The 23,249-nt window shown below is 39.7% G+C and overlaps 1 protein-coding gene and 2 pseudogenes across 8 annotated transcripts in view; 2 read left to right on the top strand and 1 right to left on the bottom strand.

Moving 5' to 3' along the window:
• ABI1 (abl interactor 1) overlaps positions 1 to 23,249 on the top strand; it is a 134,498-nt gene that overhangs the window by 41,896 nt on the left and 69,353 nt on the right. For all 8 annotated transcript variants that reach the window (XM_036257597.1, XM_036257600.1, XM_036257598.1 and 5 more), the window contains exon 2: positions 22,993 to 23,160. In XM_036257597.1, the coding sequence (XP_036113490.1) occupies positions 22,993 to 23,160 (168 nt within the window). The remainder of the gene's footprint in view (positions 1 to 22,992; positions 23,161 to 23,249) is intronic.
• Positions 5,311 to 5,682, bottom strand: LOC118627488 (annotated as a pseudogene).
• Positions 18,069 to 18,683, top strand: LOC118627477 (annotated as a pseudogene).

Raw genomic sequence — 23,249 nt, 5'->3', positions numbered from 1 at the left:
GCGTATTTTCTCCACAACTTTGTGGTATGGTAGTTTAGAGTTCTTAGTTCCAATGAGAGAAATGCTTTTACTTGAAAATGCAGTATTGGTTCTGTTGAACTGGAAGTTGAGCAATCTGGCCACTTTGGCTTTCTCATGCCAGTGAAATAACAGGCAAAGCAGGAGACTGTTCTGTTGATTAGGTGATTGATCTCGACTCTCAAGTGGATATTGGATTGCTGCTACACAATAGAGGTAAAGAGGAGTATGTCTGGAAAGCAGATCTCTGGAGTGCCTCTTAGCACTCCCATGTCTTATAGTAAATAAAATAGATCCAGAGACATGGAAGCATGGAAAAGAGTGACAGATCTCAGAGGGAAAAGGAAAGGGAGAGGAGAGTGGGGAGCAGGGAGAGATTAACTAAGGAATTTATATGCATATATGCATAGCCCATAGACACAGATAATAGTACTGTGAAGGCCTGGGGTAGGGCATGAGCCAGGTGGAGGGTTGGGCAAAGAGGAAAAAATGGTGGGCAACTGTAATACTCTCAACAATAAAAAATAAGTGAATGGAAAACTGAAACAACCCAATAACAAACAGTGCTTTTAATGGCAGAGACGGGAACAGCAATCAGATGAGATAATTGCTAAAGAAAAATCGAATGTAATGGATAACAGGAGAAGAAAATTATAAACATTAACCTCATGACCAGTTACAGAATGAAAACTCTAGTAGTTATGTAGTATATATTAACCAGTTTTATCACCTCCCCCACTCAATTCTCCTATGTTTAACTTAAGATATGTTTAAATTATTGGATATCAAAGGGGAAGTGTGACTTAGTTATCTAGATAAAGAATGAGTATTAGGTTGCAGTTTGTCCCCGGCCCTGATTAGGTTGTGTGGATGGCAGCCACTCGATGTGTCCCTTTCACGTTGATGTTTCTCTCTCTCTCTCTCTCTCTCTCTCTCTCCGTCCCACTCTATCTGAACAAAATATCAAAAAATGCCCTCGGGTGAGGATAAAAAAAAAAAAAAGAATGAATACTACTCCCCCTGACTGGTGTTGCTCAGTTGGTTGGAGTGTTATGTGCATCAAAAGGTTGTGGGTTCGATTCCTGGTTAGGGCACATACCCACATTGTGGGTTTGATCCTTGGTTGGGGTATGTATGGGAGACAACCAATCAGTGTTTCTCTCTCACATTGATTTCTGTCTGTCTCTCCTTTCCTCTCTCTAAAATCAATTTAAAAATGTTAAAAAGGGGGGGGGGGACACACATCTGTAATACTGCCAACAATAAATAAAAAAGAGAATGAATATTACACAAAGAGAAAGTAGATTTTGTATTCTCCTTTGGGGAGATAACATCTTGGTTGTATGAGGAATGGTTGTATCATGTTAGAGTGAAAGCATGATTTTACTGTTCTTTATTCAGGAGATAAATATGATTAAGAAGTGTATATGTACACTTTATTGACAGAAGGTACTGTGGTGATTTGTGCTATGTCAGTTTATTTAAACTTGATCCCATAGTGTGATTCTTTCTCTGTGTGGTTGTGAATTGGCCCAAAGAGAATTTATGTAAGCCACACTCACTAACTCGGAAGGTTTTCAGGGTTAGATGCAGTGTGAGGCACAGAAGAGTTGGTGGGTTCCAGCTTGATCTTGGTCTCCTTTGCTTTGGTGACAGTCTGGTCAACAGCAGCATCAGGCCCACTCTCACCTGGTGGGAAACCTAAAGAGGCACAGCTTCCCAGATGTTCCCATGAGCCTTTCCTTTGCAGTCTCATTTCTGCAGCTAGATGTGTTTGACTGCTCAGATTGACTCATTGATGATTCTGATCTTCCACTTCCATGTTGGATTTTTACAACTTTTCCAGCTCTTCCTATAACTGTGCAAGGTCAAATTCTATGATATTTTGTTGTTGTTAATCCTCATCTGAGGACATTTTTACATTGATTTTTTTTTTTTAGATAGAGTGGACAGGAAGGAGGAGGAGGAGGAGGAGAGAGAGAGAGAGAGAGAGAGAGAGAGAGAAACATCAATGTAAAAGAGAAACATTGATTGGTTGCCTCCTGCACAGGCCACAACTGGGGATCAGGATGGGGATTGAACCCAAAACCTAGGTAGGTGCCCTGATGGGGAATCAAACCACCACCTTTTAGTGCATGGGACAATGCTCCAACTAACTGAGCCATACTGGCCATGGCTCTGGATTTTTTTAAAAAAAAATTTTGATTGATTTAAGAAGCAGAGAGAGAGAGGAAAACATCGACTGGTGGCATGTGCGCCAGCTGTGAATCAAACCTGAAACCTGGGTATGTGCCTTGACCGGGAATCGAACTGGTAACTTTTTAGTGTACAGGACGAAGTCCAACCAAGTGAGCTGCACCAGCCAGGGCTTTTTTTTTTTTAATCCTCACCCGAGGACATTTTTCCATTTTTTGTTCAGATAGAGCAGGAGGGAGAGAGAGAGAGAGAGAGAAACATCTATGTGAAGGGACACATCGAGTGGCTGCCACCCACACGACCAACCAGGGCCGGGGACAAACTGCAACCGAGGTACGTGCCCTTAGCGGGAACCAAACCCGGGTCTCTCTGTACCGCAGGCCGACGCTCCAACCGCTGAGCCAAACCGGCCAGGGCAGGGCTTTTTTTTTCTTTTTTTTTGCTGTTATAAACAAAGATGATGTGGCTATTCTTAAACATACAGTTTCTTTGATTTGCTCTTTTATTTGTTTGGGGTAAATTCCTAGAAGTGAAGAATATATGCTTTTTAAAGGACTGTGATATATTGTATGATTGCACTCTCCAGCATTATGTGAAAGTGTTTGTCCAAGATACGTTCTTTATTATCATGGCTCTATCTGAGAAGAAAATTTGTTAATATGGAAGGAATTAATGAAAGGAAGTGAGTCCCTTAAACTAAGTATGAAATATATTGTCAATAAGACTTAAACTTGTAACTGATTTTATGTTAAAAATATAGTTAATCTTTCTAAAACTGGGTTTTTACAAGTTTTGCATTAACCCTGTTTTTAAAAATATGTCTTGACCTGGCCTGTTTGGCTCAGTGATTGAAGCATTGGACCAAAGAGTCTCTGGCTCGATTCCTGTCAAGGTCACACATACCTCTGTTGCAGTTCGATCCCCGGCCATGGTTGGGGTCATGCGGGAGGTGACCAATCTGTGTGTCTCTCTCACATTGATGTTTATCTCTCTCCCTCCTCCCTCCCTCCCTCCCTCCCTCCCTCCCTCCCTCCCTCCGTTCCTCCCTCCCTCCCTCCCCCTCCCTCCTCTCTCCCTCCCTCCCTCCCCCCTCTCTCCCTCCCTTCCTCTCACTCTGTCTAAGAATTGATGGAGAAATATCCTCAGGTGAGGATTAAAAAAAAATCTGTCATATAGTATGTTGTACAGGATGGTGAGGGAATTAGTCTGGGTTAAGTGTCCTTGACTTAGGCTATAACTACGGTAAAACTTAAAATTTCAGAATCTAACTATCTAGTTTTGGAAATGTTCTGTGAATATAAATTGACTTGTGGAGGTTTAAAAACATTTTTATATCAGGGTTGAATTTGGAATTTCATTCATTGAGTATATTAGCTATTGATTGTGTTTATGTTCTTTTTAAAAATTTTTAATGTTTTCTTTCTTTCTTAATTTTAGAGAGAGAGGAAAGGCGAGGGAGAGAGAGACAGAAAAATCGATGAAAGAGAACATCAATTGGCCTCCTGCATGCCCTGCATGGGGGTGGGGTGGGGATCTGGCTGGCAACGTGGGCATGTGCCCTGACGGGGAATCGAATCAGTAATATCTTGGTGCATGGATTGATGCTCAACCACTGAGTCACATCAGCTGGGCATGTTTGTGTTCTTTAATTTAAAAAGAGACTGTGTTACAACTCCACTTTCTGTCCATTAAAAAAACTGTGACACAGCCCTGGTCTGGTAGCTCAGTTGGTTAGAGCATCAAGTTTGCAGGTTTGATCCCCGGTGAGGGCACACACAAGAAATCAACCAATGAATGCATAAATAAGAGGAACAACAATTTGATGTTTCTCTCTCTGTCTCTCTCTCTCTCCAAAATCAATAAAAAACAAAAACTGAAACAACAGACAGCAGAGACTCCCCGTAGATTTTGCTGGGAATGAAAGGGCTCATAGGCTCAAGTGAGCCGTGGTAGGGAGGGGCTGTGCGGAAGCTCACCGCAACTAGGTTTCAACCTGAATTATTGTGGGGAAAAAAAGTATTCTTTTTGCTGGATATTTTCCATAACCTGGTGGGGTTTCTTTGTATTTAGTTTTCACTTTTATTGGAATGGGAATTGTGTTGAAGAAAATTAGGCCCTTTCAGTGTTGGCTAGATACTGAGTGTATGTATACCCTAATCCCCGTGACTCCATGCTTAATAAGTTTGTCAGTAGTGAACCAGCATATGGTCTTTGCACTCTTTTTTCCCTCGTTCTCTCATCCCTCACCGCAAAGTGATTATGGATTTCTCCTGGAATTTTTCTCAGATTTCAAGCCAACCAAACCTTTAGGTTAGCTTTCAGCAAGGTAGATGTTTTGTTTTGTGTATTCTTGTTTTGTTTTTTTTGTTAATCCTCACCCGAGGAGGATATTTTTCCATTGATTTTTAGACAGAATGGAAGAGAGGATGGAAGGAGGGAAGGAGGAGAGGGGATAGATAGAGAGGGGGACCGAGAGAGAGAGAGAGAGAGAGAGAGAGAGAGAGAGAGAGAAAACGGACATATCAGTGTGAGAGACACACATCAGTTGGTTGCCTCTTGCATGACCTCGACCAGGGCTGGGGATTGAAACTGCAACCCAGGTACATGGCCGTGACCCAGGAATCAAACCCTTCTGTCGGAGGGCCGACACGCTAACCACTGAGCAGACCAGGGCTTGTTTTTTGTACTTTGTAGTATATAAAACTACTCCTGTTACAAGTATTGAGGCTTGATGTTTTATTTATTTATTTTTTATCCTCACTGAAGGACTTTTTTTTTTTTTTTTTTGCATTTATCTTCAGATAGAGCGGGAGGGAGAGAGAGGGAGGAAGAGAGAGAGCGCAACATCCATGTGAAAGAGACATTGAGTGGTTGCCACCCCCACTATACCAACCAGGGCTAGGGACAAACTGCAACCGAGGTATGTGCCCTTAGTGCGAATAACCCGGGCCTCTCTGGACCTCGGGCTGATGCTCTAACCGCTGAGCCAAACCAGCCAGGGAGACTTGAAGATGTAAATCTTTCCCATTAGTGTTAATTGTTTTTTCGATTTAATAAAGTTTTATTTTTCAAAATGTATACCTGGTGACCTGTTGTTTATGCATCTTCTCCAGCAGCTGAGGCGTCCCCACCTTTTGTGTTCCTGGTGTAAATTACATGAGCTCTGTGCTTTGAGACTAGTTTAATAAGCCCTTTGCTGAGGAGCTCCTGAAGGGCGGCCCTGGCCAAGGAGCCCTGGATCTTCAGTCTCTCGGAGACGACAGCCGGGGTTATGAGCTTATAGTTGGGAACCTACTTACAGAGCTTGTCACATGTCGCTTTGTCAAACAAGACTAGGTTATTGAGCTTGTCCTGTACTTTGCCTTTGGACCACTTCTTCTTTTTGGCTTTGCCCCCGGACTTGTTCACTGGGTCCTTGTCTTTCTTGGCCAACTTCCCAGCATCCTTCTTGTCGTCCTTGGGCAGCATATTGAAACCTCGGGAGCAGCAGCGACCACCGCGGCCTCCACAAGATATCGTGTTAACTTTTTTTAAAGGGCCCCTTAAACCAAGAAGTGTTCCTTATATACTGTATTGACCAATTCCTTGAAACTTTATTCTCACCCCCACTTTTTAACATTTTTGAAATTGGGGTGCATTTTACAATTAATAATGTCCTTTAAAAGCTGTCAGCTAGCCCGGCCATTGTGGCTGAAGGTTGATTGAGCATCGTCCCATGGACCGAGAGGTTCTGGTTCGATTCCTAGTCATGGCACATCCACAGGTTGTGGGCTTGTTCCTCAGTGGGGGCTTGTGCAGTAGGCAGCCAATCAGTGTATCTCTCACACTGATGTTTTTATTTCTTTCTCCCTTCTTCTCTCTCTAAAAAAAGTCAATAAAAACATAAAAAAAAAACCAAAACAAAAAACTGTCAGCCAGGCAGCTGTTGTCATTGTTTGCACTTTTGGGAATTTGGTTTGTTGTTGTTGTTGTTTTTTTTTCTTTGCTATTGGCTTAATTGGAAGATTTGTAGCAAGAGTAGAGTCCTGGGTTTTGTCTTAAAAACATTTTTTTAGCACCTTCTGGTAAGTTTAAGATGGCACCAGCATCAAAATTTGCAGCATTGTTGTCAGCAGCCTGGCAGACAATCCTGGAAATAATTGTGGAGCCTTATTTTATTTATTTGGGTTTTCTTTTCTTTTTTTTTTGCATTCATGATTAAATCTTTATTGGCATGACTTGATTGGCACTCTTCACTATGTTTATTCAGGGATTGACTCACCATTTCTATTTTCATCTTATGTCTCAGAGACTTTGCTAAGCAATGACTGGGAGAAGCATTGGTAAAAGGGACTTCTATGTGGAGCCTTATTTTCTTTTAAAGATTTTTAATAGATTTTTAGAGAGAGAAATGAAGGGGGGAGAGAGAGAGAGAGAGAGAGAAAGAGAGAAAGAGAACCATCGATGTGAGAGGGAAACATCTGTTGGTTGCCTCCTGCACACCCTCTATCGGGGATTGAGCCTGAAACCCAGGCATGTGCCCTGACCAGAAATCAAACTGATGATCTTTGGGTGCACGGGACGATGCCCAACCAGCTGATCATACTGGCCAGGCCTGGAGCCTTATTTTAAAAGTTGAATAACCCTCTCTGGCCAGGTAGCTTAGTTGGTTAGAGCATCATCCTGATATGCCAAGGTGGTGGGTTTGATCCCCCATCAGGGCACATACAAGAAGCAACCAGTGAATACATAAATAAGTGGAACAACAGGTTGTTTCTCCCTCCTTCTCTCCCTTCCCCTCTCTCTCTAAAAATCAATTAGAAAAAAAAAAGAGATGTGTCACCTGCAGTGAAAAGTTCACAGCATCAGCTAAATGCTATTCTTACTACTCTACTTAATCTGAATCTCTTCATGAGGAAACATATAAACCTAGATTGTAGAACTTTCTATATCTATAAAGCAACTGGCCTGGATTTAAAAAATAATATCTATTTTTGAAAGAAAAATATGATTAGGGTTGGAGAGGTGTTCTATATTTCAGGAAACTAAATCGACATGACTGTTAATAGCTGTGAGCAATCTTGGATAATACAAAATAAAAGATGCAAAGGATTTTTTTTAGAAGTTGGATAAATTTGAATATGAACTCTACTGCAGGTATTATTCTTTTTATGATCAAGAGTGACATATAAAGTTCATTGTCTAAATAAATGTGAAAGTATTTTCTGTAAGTAAAAAATAATAATTCTTCATAAGAAAGCATTCTGACGTAATTGAGTTGGCAGATTTTTCTAAGTGATACATAAAAATGGTGCATCTAAGCCCGGTCAGTGTGGCTCAGTGGTTGAGTGTCCACCCATGCTCCCAGAGGTTGCTGGTTTGATTCTCAGTCAGGGCACATGCCTGGGTTGAGGGCTCCATCCCCAGTAGGGGGCATGTGGGAGGCAGCTGATCAGTGTTTCTCTCTCATTGATGTTTCTATCTATCTCTCCCTCTCCCTTTCTCTCTAAAAATCAATAAAAACATATTTTTAAATGGTACATCTAACAGTAGCCGGTTTGTTGGAGTCATTGAAATACAGTATTTCTTTTGTAAATTTAGGTTATCATCATCATTATTATTATTTTTTATCCTCACCCGAGGACATTTTTGCATTTATCTTTAGGTAGAGCAGGAGAGAGAGAGAGAGAGAGAAACATCGATGTGAGAGACACACATCAACTGGCTGCCACACACACGACCCCAACTGGGGCCAGGGACAAACCGCAACCAAGGTACATGCCCTTAGTGGGAACTGAACCTAGGACTCTCTGGTCCGCGGGCTGATGCTCTAACCACTGAGCCAAACCGGCCAGGGCAATTTAGGTTATTTTTTAATAGATTGTCATGAAATTGTTTCAGAAGATAATTGGAAAAATCTTATTTAAACATTTATAATATTCTGTGGAAAAATACTGACTTTGGAAGTTCCTAGGAGGTTTGGATGAGAGAGAAGTTATTAAAAAGATGATGTGGTGACATTTCTAGAAAGAGTAGGAGGAAAGGTAAAGGTAGAAATTAGATGGCAGAAAACTTAAAAAAAACAAAAAAACTTTAAATACATTAAGACCAACATTTGTTACCTAAGCAGGTACATCAATTGCAATTAGGACAGAGAGAAATTATTGCTCCTCAAAAAAAAACCCAGTTATTTTCAAGTCCTCTTGGCAGCCTTTTTTTCCTAGAGATAGAGGAAGAGGGCTAGAGATAGAAACATCGATGAGAGAGAAGAGCAATTGGCTTCCTCCTGCATGCCCCCGAGTGGGGATTTGGCCCACAACCTGGGCATGTGTCCTGACCGGGAATTGAACCAGCAGCCTCTTGGTGTGTGGGTCAGTGCTCAACTACTGAGCCACACTGGCCGGGCTTCTTTTTTTAGATATGTTTTTATTGCTTTTTTTTTTAGAGAATAAGGGGGAGAGAGAGAACCATCGATCTGCTACCTCCTGCATGCTCCCTACTGGGGATTGAGCCCACAACTTGGGCATGTACCCTGACCGAGAATTGAACCAGGACCTGTAGTCTATGGGATGACGCTCAATCTACTGAGCCACTCTGGCTGGCCTCTTGGCAGACTTAAAGGTAGGGTTCAAAATGAGTAAAAAAGACTATTTTAATGTAAGTCATATTATTATTTTGAAATGTGATTTTCAGGCTAATACTATAGGATATGTGCTAGGTATAGGCTCCTTTTTCTACATAGGGTATCTTTCAGTAAAGTAGGGCCCTAACTAAGAAGTGGTGCTCTATTTATTTATTTTAATCCTCACTCAAGGACATTTTCCCCTTTATCTTCTGATAGAATGGGAGGGAGGGACAGAGAGGAAAAGAGAGAAACGTCGACGTGAGAGGGACACATCGACTGGTTGGTTTCCTCTTACACAACCAGACCAGGGCCAGGGACTAACTGCAACCAAGGTATGTGCCCTTGACTGGAATCGAACCTGTGACTCATTGGTCTGGGGCTGACACTCTAACCATTGAGTAAACTGGTCAGGGCAAATTGGTGCTCTTTTTATTTATTTTAAAATCTTCACCTGAGGATATTTTGTTGAATTTAGAGAGAGTAAGGGAAAGGTGGGGAAGAGACATCAATATTAGTTTCAGGTGTATAGTATAGTGGTTAGACATAGAAATGGTACTCTTAAAGTTAGCTTGTAGGTTGGTGTTTGGAACTTAATATACAGTCAATGTTACAGTTAAGAGTTGGAAGAAAATGATTAGTTTTATTAAACTTGTAAAATGAATAAATAAGTACCTTTAAAAATTCAACAGTGCTCGTGTTTGACGTACAGATTTAAGGTAGAGCTAGAGAAAAATGACAGTCTCACTGTTTTGGTGTTTATTTCATATGGTATAAAATATTTATATTAAAATGGGTATTTTATTGCCCTGGCTGGTTTAGTTTAGGGTTTAGAGCATCGGCCTGCAGACCAATGAGTCGTGGGTTTGATTCTGGTCAAGGGCATGTACCTCGGTTGCGGTTTGTCCCTGGCCCCTGGTCTTCGGGGTGGTGCAGGAGGCAACCAGTCGATGTGTCCCTCTCATGTCAATGTTTCTCTCTCTCTTCCTCCTTCCCACTCTATCTGAAGATAAACAGAAAAATGTCCTCGAGTGAGGATTGAAGGGGGAAAAAAGGATATTTTATTTTTAAGATATTTTCTAAGAAAAGGGGTCTGTGTTCATTTTAGACATCAGTGAAACTGCCCTGGCCAGGGTGGTTCAGTGGTTAGAGCGTGGGCCTGCTCACTGAAGGGTTTTAGGTTCAATTTCTGGTCAAGGACAGATATCTGGGTTGTAGGTTCTATCCCCCGCTATGGTTGGGGTGCATGTAGGAAGCAACCATGTGTTTCTCTCACATTGATGTCTGTCTGTCTATCTCCCTTCCTCTCTCCCTTTCACTCTCTCTCTAAAAATCAACAGAAAAAATATCCGTTGAGGAATAACAAAATAAAAAAATCAGTGAAACAAATATTAATGTATTTGAGATACAAAACTTTACAGGTGTTATAAAACCAAGTAAAATGTGAATTTATAAAACTAAATCTGATCCTTATTGAAGTTAAAGGACGGGTGCATGTTTTCATGTGAATTATTACAACTACTAAATAATGCCACCTGTTCTTTGGTCACTTACAGGAAGTTGAACTTGAACTTGTTTTTTTAACAGGGCCTAATACATTGATGACCTGATTAAAATCAGGGTCTTAATATTAGAGGAATTAAAACAAGGAGAGTAGGCAACCAACAGTTATTGTTATAATCATAAAGCTGTTGAACATTGCTTTTTGAAAAAGATGGTAGGGACGAATAGCACATGGAGAAATGCTTATTATTCAGTGATAAAAAAGCAGGATATGTAGCTATAGCACCCTGATGTCAGTTTTTACATTCTTGTGTAAGTACATGTACTGAAGAGACTTGAATGAAATACGTCTAAAATGTTAACAGTCTATTTAAATGATAGGACCCTGATAATTTTTGTTTTTAATCCTTACCCAAGGACATTTTTCTGATTATCTTCAAATAGAGTGGGAGGGTGGGAGAGAGATAAATCAATGTAAGAGAGACACATTGACTGGTTGCTTCCTGCACGACCCCGACCAGAGCTGGTGATGAACCGAAACTGAGATATGAGTCCTGGACCGTAATCGAACCCAACTCTTTGGTCCACAGGCCAACACTCTAACCACTGAGCAAAACCAGCCAGGGCACCACCATGATAATTTAAAAAATATTTTTCTATTTTTAAAAAATATGTTGTTGATTTTTTTTAGAGAGAGAGCTAGAAACATCAATGTGAAAGAGAAACATCGATGAGCTGCTTCCTGCATGCCCCTTACTGGGGATCCAGCCCATAACCCAGGCATGTGCCCTGAGCAGGAGTCAAACCTGGATCTCTCAGTCAATGGGATGATGCTCAGTCCACTGAGCCACCATTGGCTGGGTTTAAAAATAGTTTTAGTTTATATTTCTCTGCCTTTCTCTATTTTTTATTTTGGTTTGTTTTGTTAAAAAATAGGCAGAAATTACAAAACCATATCGTATTTGTTTTCATTTAGAGAGTATTTCTTTTTCAGTATAGTCATGACAAGGATTTTTTGTGTGTCTTTTTTGGGAGTCAGGTACTTTCATGTAAGAAAGAGAGGGAGAAAGATTTTTCCTGTGGTAATAGGTGAAGGTTGAGACTGAGGGGGGGAGGAAATGTGGTTAAAGATAAATAAATGTATGAACGAGATTGCTTATGGCTAGTAATTTCCACTTTAGGTAGTGAAAAAGAAGTGATTAGTTTGCCTGTGTAGTCACCTTGACGGACAAGAAAAGGACATATAGGAGTTGACATTGCTTGAAAAGGTTCTTTGCGCCATCTAACAGATCCTGACTCAGGAAAGCTTGGTTTCTACTGGTGGATAAGGGAAGAAGAAGACAGAGCCCGTTTTATGTATGGGCTTTCATAAAATTCAGTTATCTAAGGAATTTCCTGTTGAGGTCTTGACTACATTGTTTATTTTGAGTTTAGTTCCTTTAAATTGTTAACATTTTCTTTTATAGCTGTATATGTTTATTTCCTTTATAAACAAACCATCAGTGGCATAAGATGAGTGGAGTGGCAAATGGGTTTTCATATCATGTGTCACTTCTGAGAGTGATTAGTTAAGAGTATATGCAGTGCTATAATTGATTAACAATGTCTGTATTAGCTGCTTGGAGAAATCCTGGCTATTTGTCTTCTAGCTTATAATCTATTTTGTATGTTTCTTGGATCATACTAAAGTTGCTTGGTAGTTATACAGTAGTACAACGTGAAGGAGTGAAGGAGACCAACTATTGGATACTAAATTTACAACCCTGAAATAAGTGACAACAGCCATCTCTGTGCAGATTAACTTTTGAATTGATGGTCAGTGGAGGAAATTAACTGTGACTAGAACCTATACTCTTCAGTAAGGTAGTCACAATGCACATATGGCTATTGACCATTTCAAAAGGTGGATAGTTTGACTGAGAAAATGAATTTAAATTTTATTTAACTTTAATTATTTTAAGTTTGAAATTGAAGCAGTGTAAAATATTACTTTCTGTGAAACATAACTTTATTGTTTTGGTAGGACTACATTTTACATTACTGCATCAGGCATCCATGGGAGGTTTTTATTTCTAGGCCTGGAAGTAGCATCCATTTCTGCTATCATCCCATTGACATTACTTAGTTATATGACCAAGTAATTAGGGAAGCTGGGAAATAAAGTGTAATTTTATGTTCTGGAGGAAGGGAGAATACATTTTAGTACAAAGCTAATAGTCCTTTTCTCATGAAAGAAAAAAAAAAAATAGTATGCAGTGTGCAGCCAGTACACTAAAAACAAGGAAACAGACAGGTGAGGCTAGAATACAATGGATGACCGAAGATAACCAAGTCTCAGTCTTACTCAGGATTAAAGCTGTCTAGTTTGATAAGCAAACTAAGAATAGATGGTAATTCCTTAGCCTCATAAAGGGCATGTGCAGAAAAACCTGCATTGGATGTTTTTTGTTTTTTTTTTATCCTCACCCGAGGACATCTTTCCATTTTTGTTCAGATAGAGTGGGAGGGAGGGAGGGGGAGAGGGAGGGAAACATCAATGTGAAAGGGACACATGGAGTGGCTGCCTCCTGCACGACCCCAACCAGGGCCTGGAATGAATCGAAACCGAGGTACCTGATCTTGACTGGAATCAAACCCAGGACTCACTGGTCCGCGGGCTGACGCTCTAACTGCTGAGCCAAACCAGCCAGGGCTACATTTGATGTCTTAATGATAAAGGATCGAATACATTCCCTCTAATGTTAGGAGCAACTACTTGTATTCAACATTGAACTGGAGTTTTTAGCCAGTGCAATAGATCTAGAAAAAGAAACAAGGTATACTGATTGGAAAGGAAGAAGTAAAATTGTTTTTATTTATAAACAGCATGACTTTTTTGGGAAGACTGCTGTAATTTATTTAACTACTGATTGTCTATGTAGACTGTACTACAGAATCTGTAAATAGCAACTACAGTTAATAAATGAATTTAGAAAAAAAAAATGAATTTAGCAGTGTTGTAGGATTGAAAGGTCAGTATTTAAAAGTCAATTGTATATATATGTTTGCAATGAATACTTGGCAATTGAAATTATAAAAAAAAAACCCTTCACGATACAATAAAAAGGTATGAAATATATAGGGATAAATATAACAAAATGTTGGCAACTGGTACATGAAAACTACAAAGCTTTGCAGAGATAATTTAAAGGAGACCTGAATAATAGGAGAGAGTTACTGTGTTCATGGTTTGGAAGGTTCATACTGTTAAGATGGAAGTTTTTCCCAAGTTGCTATATAGATTCAATACAATCCCATTCAAAATTCTATTAGGCTCCTTTGTGGAAATCGACAAGCTGATTCTAAAATTTATATGAAAGTTCAAAAGATTTAGATTATCTAAAACAATCTTGAAAAAGAAAAATCTGGGGAACGCATAGTCTGACTTAAAGACTTATGAAAGTTATAGTAATCAATACAGTGTAGTACTAGATGAGCCTCAAGAGATATATCAGTGCAACCCAAAATGTAGTCCAGAAATAAACCCACACCATGCAGTCAATTGATTTTTGAGTAAAGGGCCAAGATAGTTCACTTAAGAAAAGATAATCTTTTCAATAATGATGGTGGAACAATTGACTATCTATCTGCAAGGAAAGGATTTTGACCATCATCCTAACCCACACTTTATGCAATAAATTAGTATGAAAATAGGACACAAAAATTATGAAATACTAAAAAAATATGGACAGATTAGAGTTTGACAGAAAAAATTTTAAAAATCTATGAAAATTATGTAAAGACAAGCTATACATCTTGAGAAATACATGCAAAACCTATATGGCAAAAGATTTATATAAGGAACTCAATAAGAAGGCATACAACTTAGTTAAGAAACGGGCAAAAGATTTGAACAGACATTTAATCAAAGAAGAATTGGATGTACAAAAGCTCTCAACGTCATGATTTGATGGGAAAATGGAAGTGAAAACCACAATTAGGTACCACTATTTATCTTCTGGAATGGTTAAAATTAGAAAGACTGACCTTACCAAGTATTGCCAATTATGTGGAAAAACTAGAACTTGCATATATTGCTGGTGGTAATGCCAAATGGTATCATTACTTTGGAAAATAGTTTGGCAGTTTCTTACAGTGTTAATCATGTACAGTACTTAACATACTATGGACATAGCAGTTCTACTCTAGATTATTTACCTAGATATTGCTCAAGAGAAATGAAAACATATGTCCACACAAAGACTTGGACTCAAATATTCATAGCAGCTTTATTCATAGTAGAACCAAACTGGAAGCAACCCACATGTTTATCAGCTGATGAGTACCTAAGCATATTGTGGTAAATACATACAATGGAATATTACTTAGTAATAATAAGGATGCATTTCTAGAGCAATGTGCTAAGTGAAAGAAGTCAGGCACAGAGCACCATATACTTTTGATTCCATTTATATGAAACTCTAGAAAAGACAAAACGGTATTTTTGAAAGTAAATCGGTGGTTTTCCAGGGTCCAGAGAGTGGGGAGGGAGTTGACTATAAAGAACACAAGGGAAAAATTCTTTATCGTGATTATGCTGGTGGTTACACTACTGTATGTATTTGTTAAAACACAATGAATTACATACTTAAATTTTCTTTTTAAGTATTAAGTATATATTTTTCTTCAAATAAGTCTTGTACTTCAGTAGTACATACGGGCAAAGTTGTTTTCTCCAAAGTAATTGATACTTCATACCTTTGTTTAATAACTTTAAATAATAAATATGTAAGCACTTACTATAGAAATGATTTTACATGCAAATAATGTATAGAATTCTACCCATAAATTTAATTTCCCCCAAACTTGTTTTTTAAAAGAAAAGCACACTACAGATTTTAAAAGGCTTTGGATTACTCTGCTTCCAAATCATTGTTGAGATGGAAAATTAAAGCTCTTTCCACTAGGATTTTCAAGTTAGAATTTTCTCCAAAGTAAAAATTATAGAGCAGAGTGCCATTTCAGAAACAGGCTGTATTCAGCTCTCACCCCAGCATCCATAACTGCCAGGTCAAATATCAAACAAGGTCAGACTAGTCCAAAGAATTGGACATCAATATATGAGGTCAGTATGTCCTACTAAGATGTTAATAAACCAAAACCTGAAATGCTGAAATCAAAACAAAAGATATCAGGCCCTGGCCAGTTTGGCTCAGCGGTTAGAGCGTCGGCCTACGGTTCAGAGAGACCCGGGTTCGGTTCCCGCTACGGGCATGTACCTTGGTTGCAGTTTGTCCCCGACCCTGGTTGGGTCATGCGGGTGGCAGCCACTCGTGTCCCTTTCACGTCGATGTTTCTCTCTCTTTCTCCCTCCCATTCTATCTAAACAAAAAATGGAAAAATGTCCTCAGGTGAGGATTAAAAAAAAAAATATATATCAGTACTTGAGGCTAAGTATCATACAGGTTGTTAGTTCCTTGTTGTATCCCTCTTTCTAAAACATTAATAAAGGAAATGCAAAGAAAATTTTATTTTATATATCACAAGCCATACATTTTTGTCATTAGTTATTACATAAATGCTGTCTAGTACCATTATCCAAGTGGCATAATCATTTTATGTCTACAATTCACTTCTGTATTTACAGAATTTTCATGATTTACATAAGTACATCTATCAGTGAAGGTTTAACATTGAGGTACGATGTAGCATCCATAATATCTGATGTTTTGCAGATAGTAGCGTAGAGATATATTTTTAATCACCTTGCCATTAGAGTCACCTTATGTAAAAAATAAAAGAATAATTTAGAAATTCTAACTCTCTAAAGGAGATTTTCAGTGTGCTCATACAAATGGTTAGATAGTAAGATAGTCAGAAACAACTTCTATGTCCACCTCCTCTTATAATTTCTATATCATTTTAGTTTTCAGTTGCTTTCCTTTGCATGCAGAAAGGGGCCCTGATGAGATAAATGTTTTGCTTGACTTTTTTGCTGTCCTGAACTTTCTGTAGTTCTTTACTTTTTCCCAACATGTTTGTTATAAATTTAGTTTGACGGTTCTGTTTGATCTCTTTGACTCTCTTCATTGCATCATTCGCTTCATTCGCAGCTCTCACTGGTATTTGACAGATTCATTTCTGCATTTTTAAAAATCAACTGAATTATCCACTGTAAGCTCTTTACCAGTTGCTTTACGGAATGCTTTAGTCTGCCTGACCTTGCAAGGATTGCACTTCTTTGTCAGGTTTTTATGACACTTATATTTACAAAACCTGAACACCTTGCAGTTGTTGCTGACAAACATCGTGCTGTGGCCTGGGTATATGGGCTCAGAACAGAAAATAACACTTCTTGATACATATGTTGAACTTGCATGAATATCCATCACTCAGACATCTAGCTTGAAAGGAAGCTGTACTTAAATTTTTTGTATACATTTCATACTTTAATAAAGCTGCCCCCTTTCTTCCCCAATAGAGATGGTCCCTACCATCCTCTAAAACTGGCCAATGACTTTTTGGTTTTTAATTTTTAAAATTAAAAAAAATATATTGTTACAAACTCTTAGAAATATTTTATATATAGTTGTATTATTGTTATCTTATTGATGTTTGCATTGTCCCATCTTTGGCCTGTAGCAGCTGATTCCAGTTCATTCTTGAGTTCTTTTGACATGACTCAAGAGTAGTCCTCGGTCCTTCCACATTCTTTGTGATATACATAATCCAGGTGCTTCTTGTACTTTTCTTGACCTAGACTTGTAGCCATCTAGGAGTCCTGGTTCCTTGCTTTGGAGAGTAGTATGAGAGATAACAATGTGAATAATAAGTGGTGCTGCATGACTGCTAGACAGTCATTGTTTTTAGGCCTTTTTTTTTTCCCCTTCTCCCTGCCTTCAGCTTTACTGAGGTATAATTGACAAGTAAATTGTAAATATTTAAGTCTACATCGTGATGATTTGATATAGATATACATTGTAAAAGGATTTCTCCCATCTAATTAATTAATACATCACATATTCATCATTTTTTGGTGAGAACATTTAAATTGTACTTTCTTAGTAAATTTCAATTATGTAATACAGTGTTATCAACAACAGTTACCATATTTTATACATTTAGATATTTTCATTGGACAGAGGATATTGATATATATGATAGATGATAAAATACAAATTGGATTCAAACTGATGCTTTCAGTTTAAATCCAGAACAAGTTTTTTTCCTTAACTTTGTTTTCCTTACGTCAGAATTTCTTTTGAGCAATGCCAAAAATCTCAGTTCTCAATGACAAACATAATTAATGACTTCCTTTATCCCTCACAACACAACAGTCTCAGGATAATTCCAAAACTACCATCAGAATAAAGAGTGTGGGTCTGACCGGGGCTTCTGCCTAAGGAAAAATAAAAGAGTAAAGTGATTGAAAACAGTTTCAGGTTTTTTTTCTCTCTTTCAATTATTTTTATTCTAATGATAAATCCCATTAAGAATATACAGTCGGTGGGCGGTCAGGGCTCCGGGCGGGGGCGGCAGCGCCATCTTGTGCCCGGGGCTGGTGGGGAGGCCGGGCAGGGGCCCCCGGGAGGCGCAGAGGACTACGGAACGGCCTGGAGTCTGAGGAACTGGAGCCTGAGGAGCTGCTGCTGGAGCCGAGCCCGAGCCTGAAGAGGAGTCGCCCCGGCCCCGTGCCCCACCCGGAGCTCCGGGCCCTGGGCCTGGCTTGGGAGTCCCTGGCAGCCAGGACTGGTCAAGGTTGACCCGGGGGACGGCGCCATTGAAGACCCGGAGCTGTAAGCTATCAAAGCTCGAGTCAGGGAGATGGAGGAAGAAGCTGAGAAGCTAAAGGAGCTACAGAACGAGGTAGAGAAGCAGATGAATATGAGTCCACCTCCAGGCAGTGTTGGCACAGTGACCAGTGATCACGTCTATTGAGGAGAAGATGGAGGCTGATGCCCGATCCATCTATGTTGACAATGTGGACTATGGTGCAGCAGCAGAAGAGCTGGAAGCACACTTTCATGGCTGTGGTTCAGTCAACCGTGTTACCATACTCTGTGACAAATTTAGTGGCCATCCCAAAGGGTTTGCATATGTAGAGTTCTCAGTCAATGAGGACTTCCCTGGCCTTAGATGAGTCCCTATTTAGAGGAAGACAAATCAAGGTGATCCCAAAACGAACCAACAACCAGGCATCAGCACAACAGACCAGGGTTTCCCACCAGCCCAATACCGTGCCTGGACCACCAACTACAACAGTTCCCGATCTCGATTCTACAGTAGGCCCCGGGGTTCCGGGGTCATGTCTACAGGGGCCGGGCTAGAGCGACTTCATGGTATTCCCCTTACTAAAAAAAGTATGTATTAGGAGGAGAGAGAGGAAAAAAAGGGGGAAAAAAGAATTGAAAACCCACAAAAAACAAAACAGAAGATGACCTTGATGGAAAATTTATATATACATATATATAAATATATAAAGATATACTGTGGAAGGGAGGAGAATCCCATAACTAACTGTTGAGGAGGGACCTGCTTTAGGGAGTAGGGGGAGGCCCAGGGAGTGGGGCAGGGGGCTGCTCATTCACTCTGGGGATTCGCCATGGACTCTACTCAACTGCGCAAGCTGCTCCCACTGTTTCCCTGTCCCACATCACCCCTTTGGGGGCTGCTCAAGGGTAGATGGACATGGATGGTAGGAGGGTTTTTGTTTGTTTGTTTTATTTTTTTGTTTTTTACCCAGGGCTTTGGAAGGACATCAAACTGTTCTCTTGTTACCTTCCCTCCATCTTCTCCCTCACTTTCACAGTACCCTCCTGCCTGCTCCTGTCCTGCCAGGTCAACCACCCACCTCACCCCTCTTTTCTGGCTCCCTGTTCCTTCAGATTGCCTGGTGATCTATTTTGTTTCCTTTTGTGTTTCTTTTTCTGTTTTGAGTGTCTTTCTTTGCAGGTTTCTGTAGCAGGAAGATCTCCATTCCGCTCCCAGCGGCTCCAGTGTAAATTCCCCTTCCCCCTGGGGAAATGCACTACCTTGTTTTGGGGACTTTTTTTGTTTTCCAGGTTTTTTTTCCCCCTTTGCCTTTTTTCCCCCTTTTATTTGGAAGAAATGGGAGGAAGTGGGCACAGGGAGGTGGGAGGTGGTTTTGTTTATTTTTTTAGCTCATTTCCGGGGAGTGGGAGTTTTTTTTTAATATGTGTCATGAATAAAGTGGTTTTTGAAAAACAAAAAAGAATATACAGTCAGCGCTGGCTGTTGGGGGTAGGGAGGTTAGAGCATTGGCCTGAGTATGGAAGAGTCGAGGGTTCGATGCCTGATCACGGGCACATACCTGGGTTGCAGGTTCGATCCTCGCCCCATTTGGGGTATGTGCGGAGGGAAACCAATTGATATGTCTTTCTTTTTTCTTTTTTTAATTTAATTTTATTTATTTATTTTTTTAAATGTTCCCCAATTTTATTTATTTATTTTTTATCCTCACCCGAGGACATTTTTCCATTTTTTTGTTCAGGTAGAGTAGGAGGGAGAGAGAGGAACAGAGAGAGAGAGAAACATCGACGTGAAGGGACACATCGAGTGGCTGCCACCCGCACGACTGACCAGAGCCGGGGACAAACTGCAACCGAGGCACGTGCCCTTAGCGGGAACCGAACCCGGGTCTCTCAGGACCACAGGCCGACGCTCTGACCGCTGAGCCAAACCAGCCAGGGCTGATATGTCTTTCTCATTGATGTGTCTCTCCCTCTCTTTTTCTCCCTTCTCCCACTTCCGGTCTTTTAAAAAATAAATGGAAAAAATATCCTCAGGTGAGGATAAACAATAACAAAAAATGATATGAAATTCAAATTTTAATGTCTACAAATAAAATTGAAAAAAAAGGAAGAATATACAATCAGCCTTGGAAGGTGTGACTCAGTCATTGGGTGTAGTCCTGTGTACCTAAAGGTTGCCAGTTTGATTTCAGTTCAGGGCCCATGCCTGGCCCAGGTAGGGGACGTGCAAGAGGCAGTAGATCAGTGTTATGCTCTCACATAGATGTTTCTCTCTCCTTCTCCTTTCCTCTCTATCTAAAAACCAGTGAAAACATTGATTTTTTTTTTTAAAAAAAAAGGATATACAATCAAATTACTGTGCTCTGAAGTCACTTTTAGAATGTTCCCTCTCTGCCTAAGCCATTAATTGGATTTACAGTTAGGCTCCTTGATTACTTTTACATTTAATTTTGGGGAATTCCTTTTTTGAAATTTAATTTTGTTTCAAAATTGTGTAAATTATTTACATAGTTCCTGAAACAAATCTACAAATCAAAGTAACGTTTAACGGATTTTATCCATGTCCCTTTCAACTTATGTCCTCACCTATATGTAATTAAAATGTTATGGTTTATTCTTTACATAATATAAGTATATATTTTTCTATCTTTCCCTTTTCTAGTTAAATAGTAGCATTCTATACATATTTTTTTCCATCTTGTTTTTTTCACCTTGGCAGTATTCTGGAGATTATGGTGTAGTGGTAATAATGATACTCGTCAACATTATAGTCCCCCCTTATCCACAGGAGATACTCTCCAAGACCCCCAGTGGATACCCAAAAATGGGGATAGTATCAAATCCTATTATATTGTATTACTACATTCATACCTATGATAAAAGTTTAATTTATAAAGTAGTTATAACAAGATACTAACAACAATAACTAATAAAACAGAACCATTTAAGAATATACTGTAATAAAAGTTATGGTCTCTGTTCATGTCTTTCTCCCCAAATATAATGCCTTTTTCATCTTCACTAAGCATTTGTCATGTACTTTGGCTATAAATTTTGCAGTTGGACGTGTTAGCAAAACTAACATGAATCTCATTTTCCTTCACAATTCATGGATAGAAAACTCATTCTTACCATAGATCTTAGCAGCCTCAGCATACAATTTTTCATTAAGTTAAGAACTTTTACATTTTCACTTAAAGGAAGCATTTTACAGTTTCTCTTTGGCATATCTGAATTGCCAGCATCACTGTTGCTCTTTGGGTGCATTAAGTAAAATAAAGGTTACTTGAACACAAGCACTGTATGTGACCTACCTGTTAGATCTTTATTCCATTTTTTTCCTATTGATTCTTGGCCATTCTTCATTTTTAGATTATATATATTAATGATATTTATCCTTTGTGATAATAAGTTGCTGCCTCCCCCCACCCCCAACCCACACACACAGTTTATCACTTTGTGAACTTCACTCAGCTTTGCTTTGAACTTTGCTCACTCACCACCTTACTCTGAGGTATAGGAGTTTGGGAAGAACAGGTGAGTAGAGGATTGGGTCATAAGATTCACAGTAGTGATTTTTGGCAATGAGAGCTTTGATCATAATGGATAACAGGGTGGTTGGATTTTCAGTAGTGATGAATGTAAACAAGAATATAAGGTGGAATGGATTTAGTCCATATCATTGTTAGTGGGTGTTGTGATTTTTTGTTAACATTTAAGTAGAACCTTGGGGGAAAAAATTAAGTAGAACCTTGGGGTGCTGTCAGATGGTGAGCCAAGGTTCAACAAAAAAGACCAAAGGGAAAGTGAATTAGAGTTTATTACTCACAGGTCCTGGAGGAGATATCCAGTCTATCTCGAGGATACACATGGGGAAGTCAGTGCAGGGTGTGCACAGAGTGAGCAGCCAGGACCTGGGGTAAATGTCTTTATTAGGGTCTGTGGGTGGAGTGCTTTGGGGTTCCTGTGCTGAGACTGGATTGGCCAATTCAAACCAAAAATAACAGGTGTTTTACAAACTCCAGTGGCGATGGAGTCTTATCTAAGGGGAACAAAAGGAGAAGGAGCTGGGAAGCAAGAGAGACTTTATCACAAGGATTCTTTGGGGAGTCATATCAGGAACATATATTTACTTGTGACTCTTGAGGGTTGTTATTTAGTGCATGTGCTTGTTCAGGGAGCTGGTATTAGTCCAAGAGCCCTGCAGGTCAGTTAGCCACACAAAATGGAAGCAATATTGCCTTGGCTGGTTTGGCTCAGCAGTTAGAGCATTTGACCTGTGGTCCAGAGAGACCTGGGTTCGGTTCCCGCTAAGGGCATGTACCTCGGTTGCTGTTTTTCTCCGGCTCTGGTTGGGTCATGCGGGTGGCAACCACTCAATGTGTCCCTTTCATGTTGATGTTTCTCTCTCTCTCTCTCTCTCTCTCTCTCTCTCTCTCTCTTCCTCTCTCTCCCTTTCACTCTATCTGAACAAAAAATGGAAAAATGTCCTTGGGTGAGGATTAAAAAAAAAAAATTAAAGCAATATTATGCAATAGTTTAGCTAAGCTCTTAATTGGGGCTGGGGAGCTTGGGCTGACATAAGGTGCTAAAGGTGTAATGTGAGAAATTGGTGGTTCAGGGGCTTCAAGCAACTTGGCACTACCTGTTACAGTGTGCCTCTGATGTCAGTCACTTGGTGGCTCCTTTAGTGGACCATGGTGGATGGGCTGCTCAGGAGGGAGTAGTTCACATCTGGCTGATAGGGATTTCTGCTATGGCTTTACAAATACCCTGAGAGTATCATCAGATTGGTCCAATATGGTTTTTGATTTATTTGGGTTTCTCTATTAAAAAATATAACTAACACTCTGCCTTTCTATAGAATATGTGTTTCATGAATGTTCACATACATAAGTACTGTTGTTTTTGTTCTTATTTCAGGCTACAGACAAGAGAAAAGCTTTAGAAGAGACCAAAGCCTATACAACCCAGTCCCTAGCTAGTGTTGCTTATCAAATAAATGCATTGGCCAATAATGTACTCCAATTGCTGGACATCCAAGCCTCTCAGCTTCGGAGAATGGAGTCTTCCATCAATCACATCTCACAGGTAACAGCTTATAAACAGCTTTAAATTTACATGTAAGCAACCAGCAGCATACACCAAAGGAGTAGATAGCCTGAATATATGGATTCCTT

This window comes from Molossus molossus, unplaced genomic scaffold, assembly GCF_014108415.1.
Source record: "Molossus molossus isolate mMolMol1 unplaced genomic scaffold, mMolMol1.p scaffold_m16_p_1, whole genome shotgun sequence".
NCBI classification, from domain to species: Eukaryota; Metazoa; Chordata; class Mammalia; order Chiroptera; family Molossidae; genus Molossus; species Molossus molossus.
The sequence above is the reverse complement of the archived record's forward strand: the minus strand, read 5'-3'. Positions and strand labels throughout refer to the sequence as shown.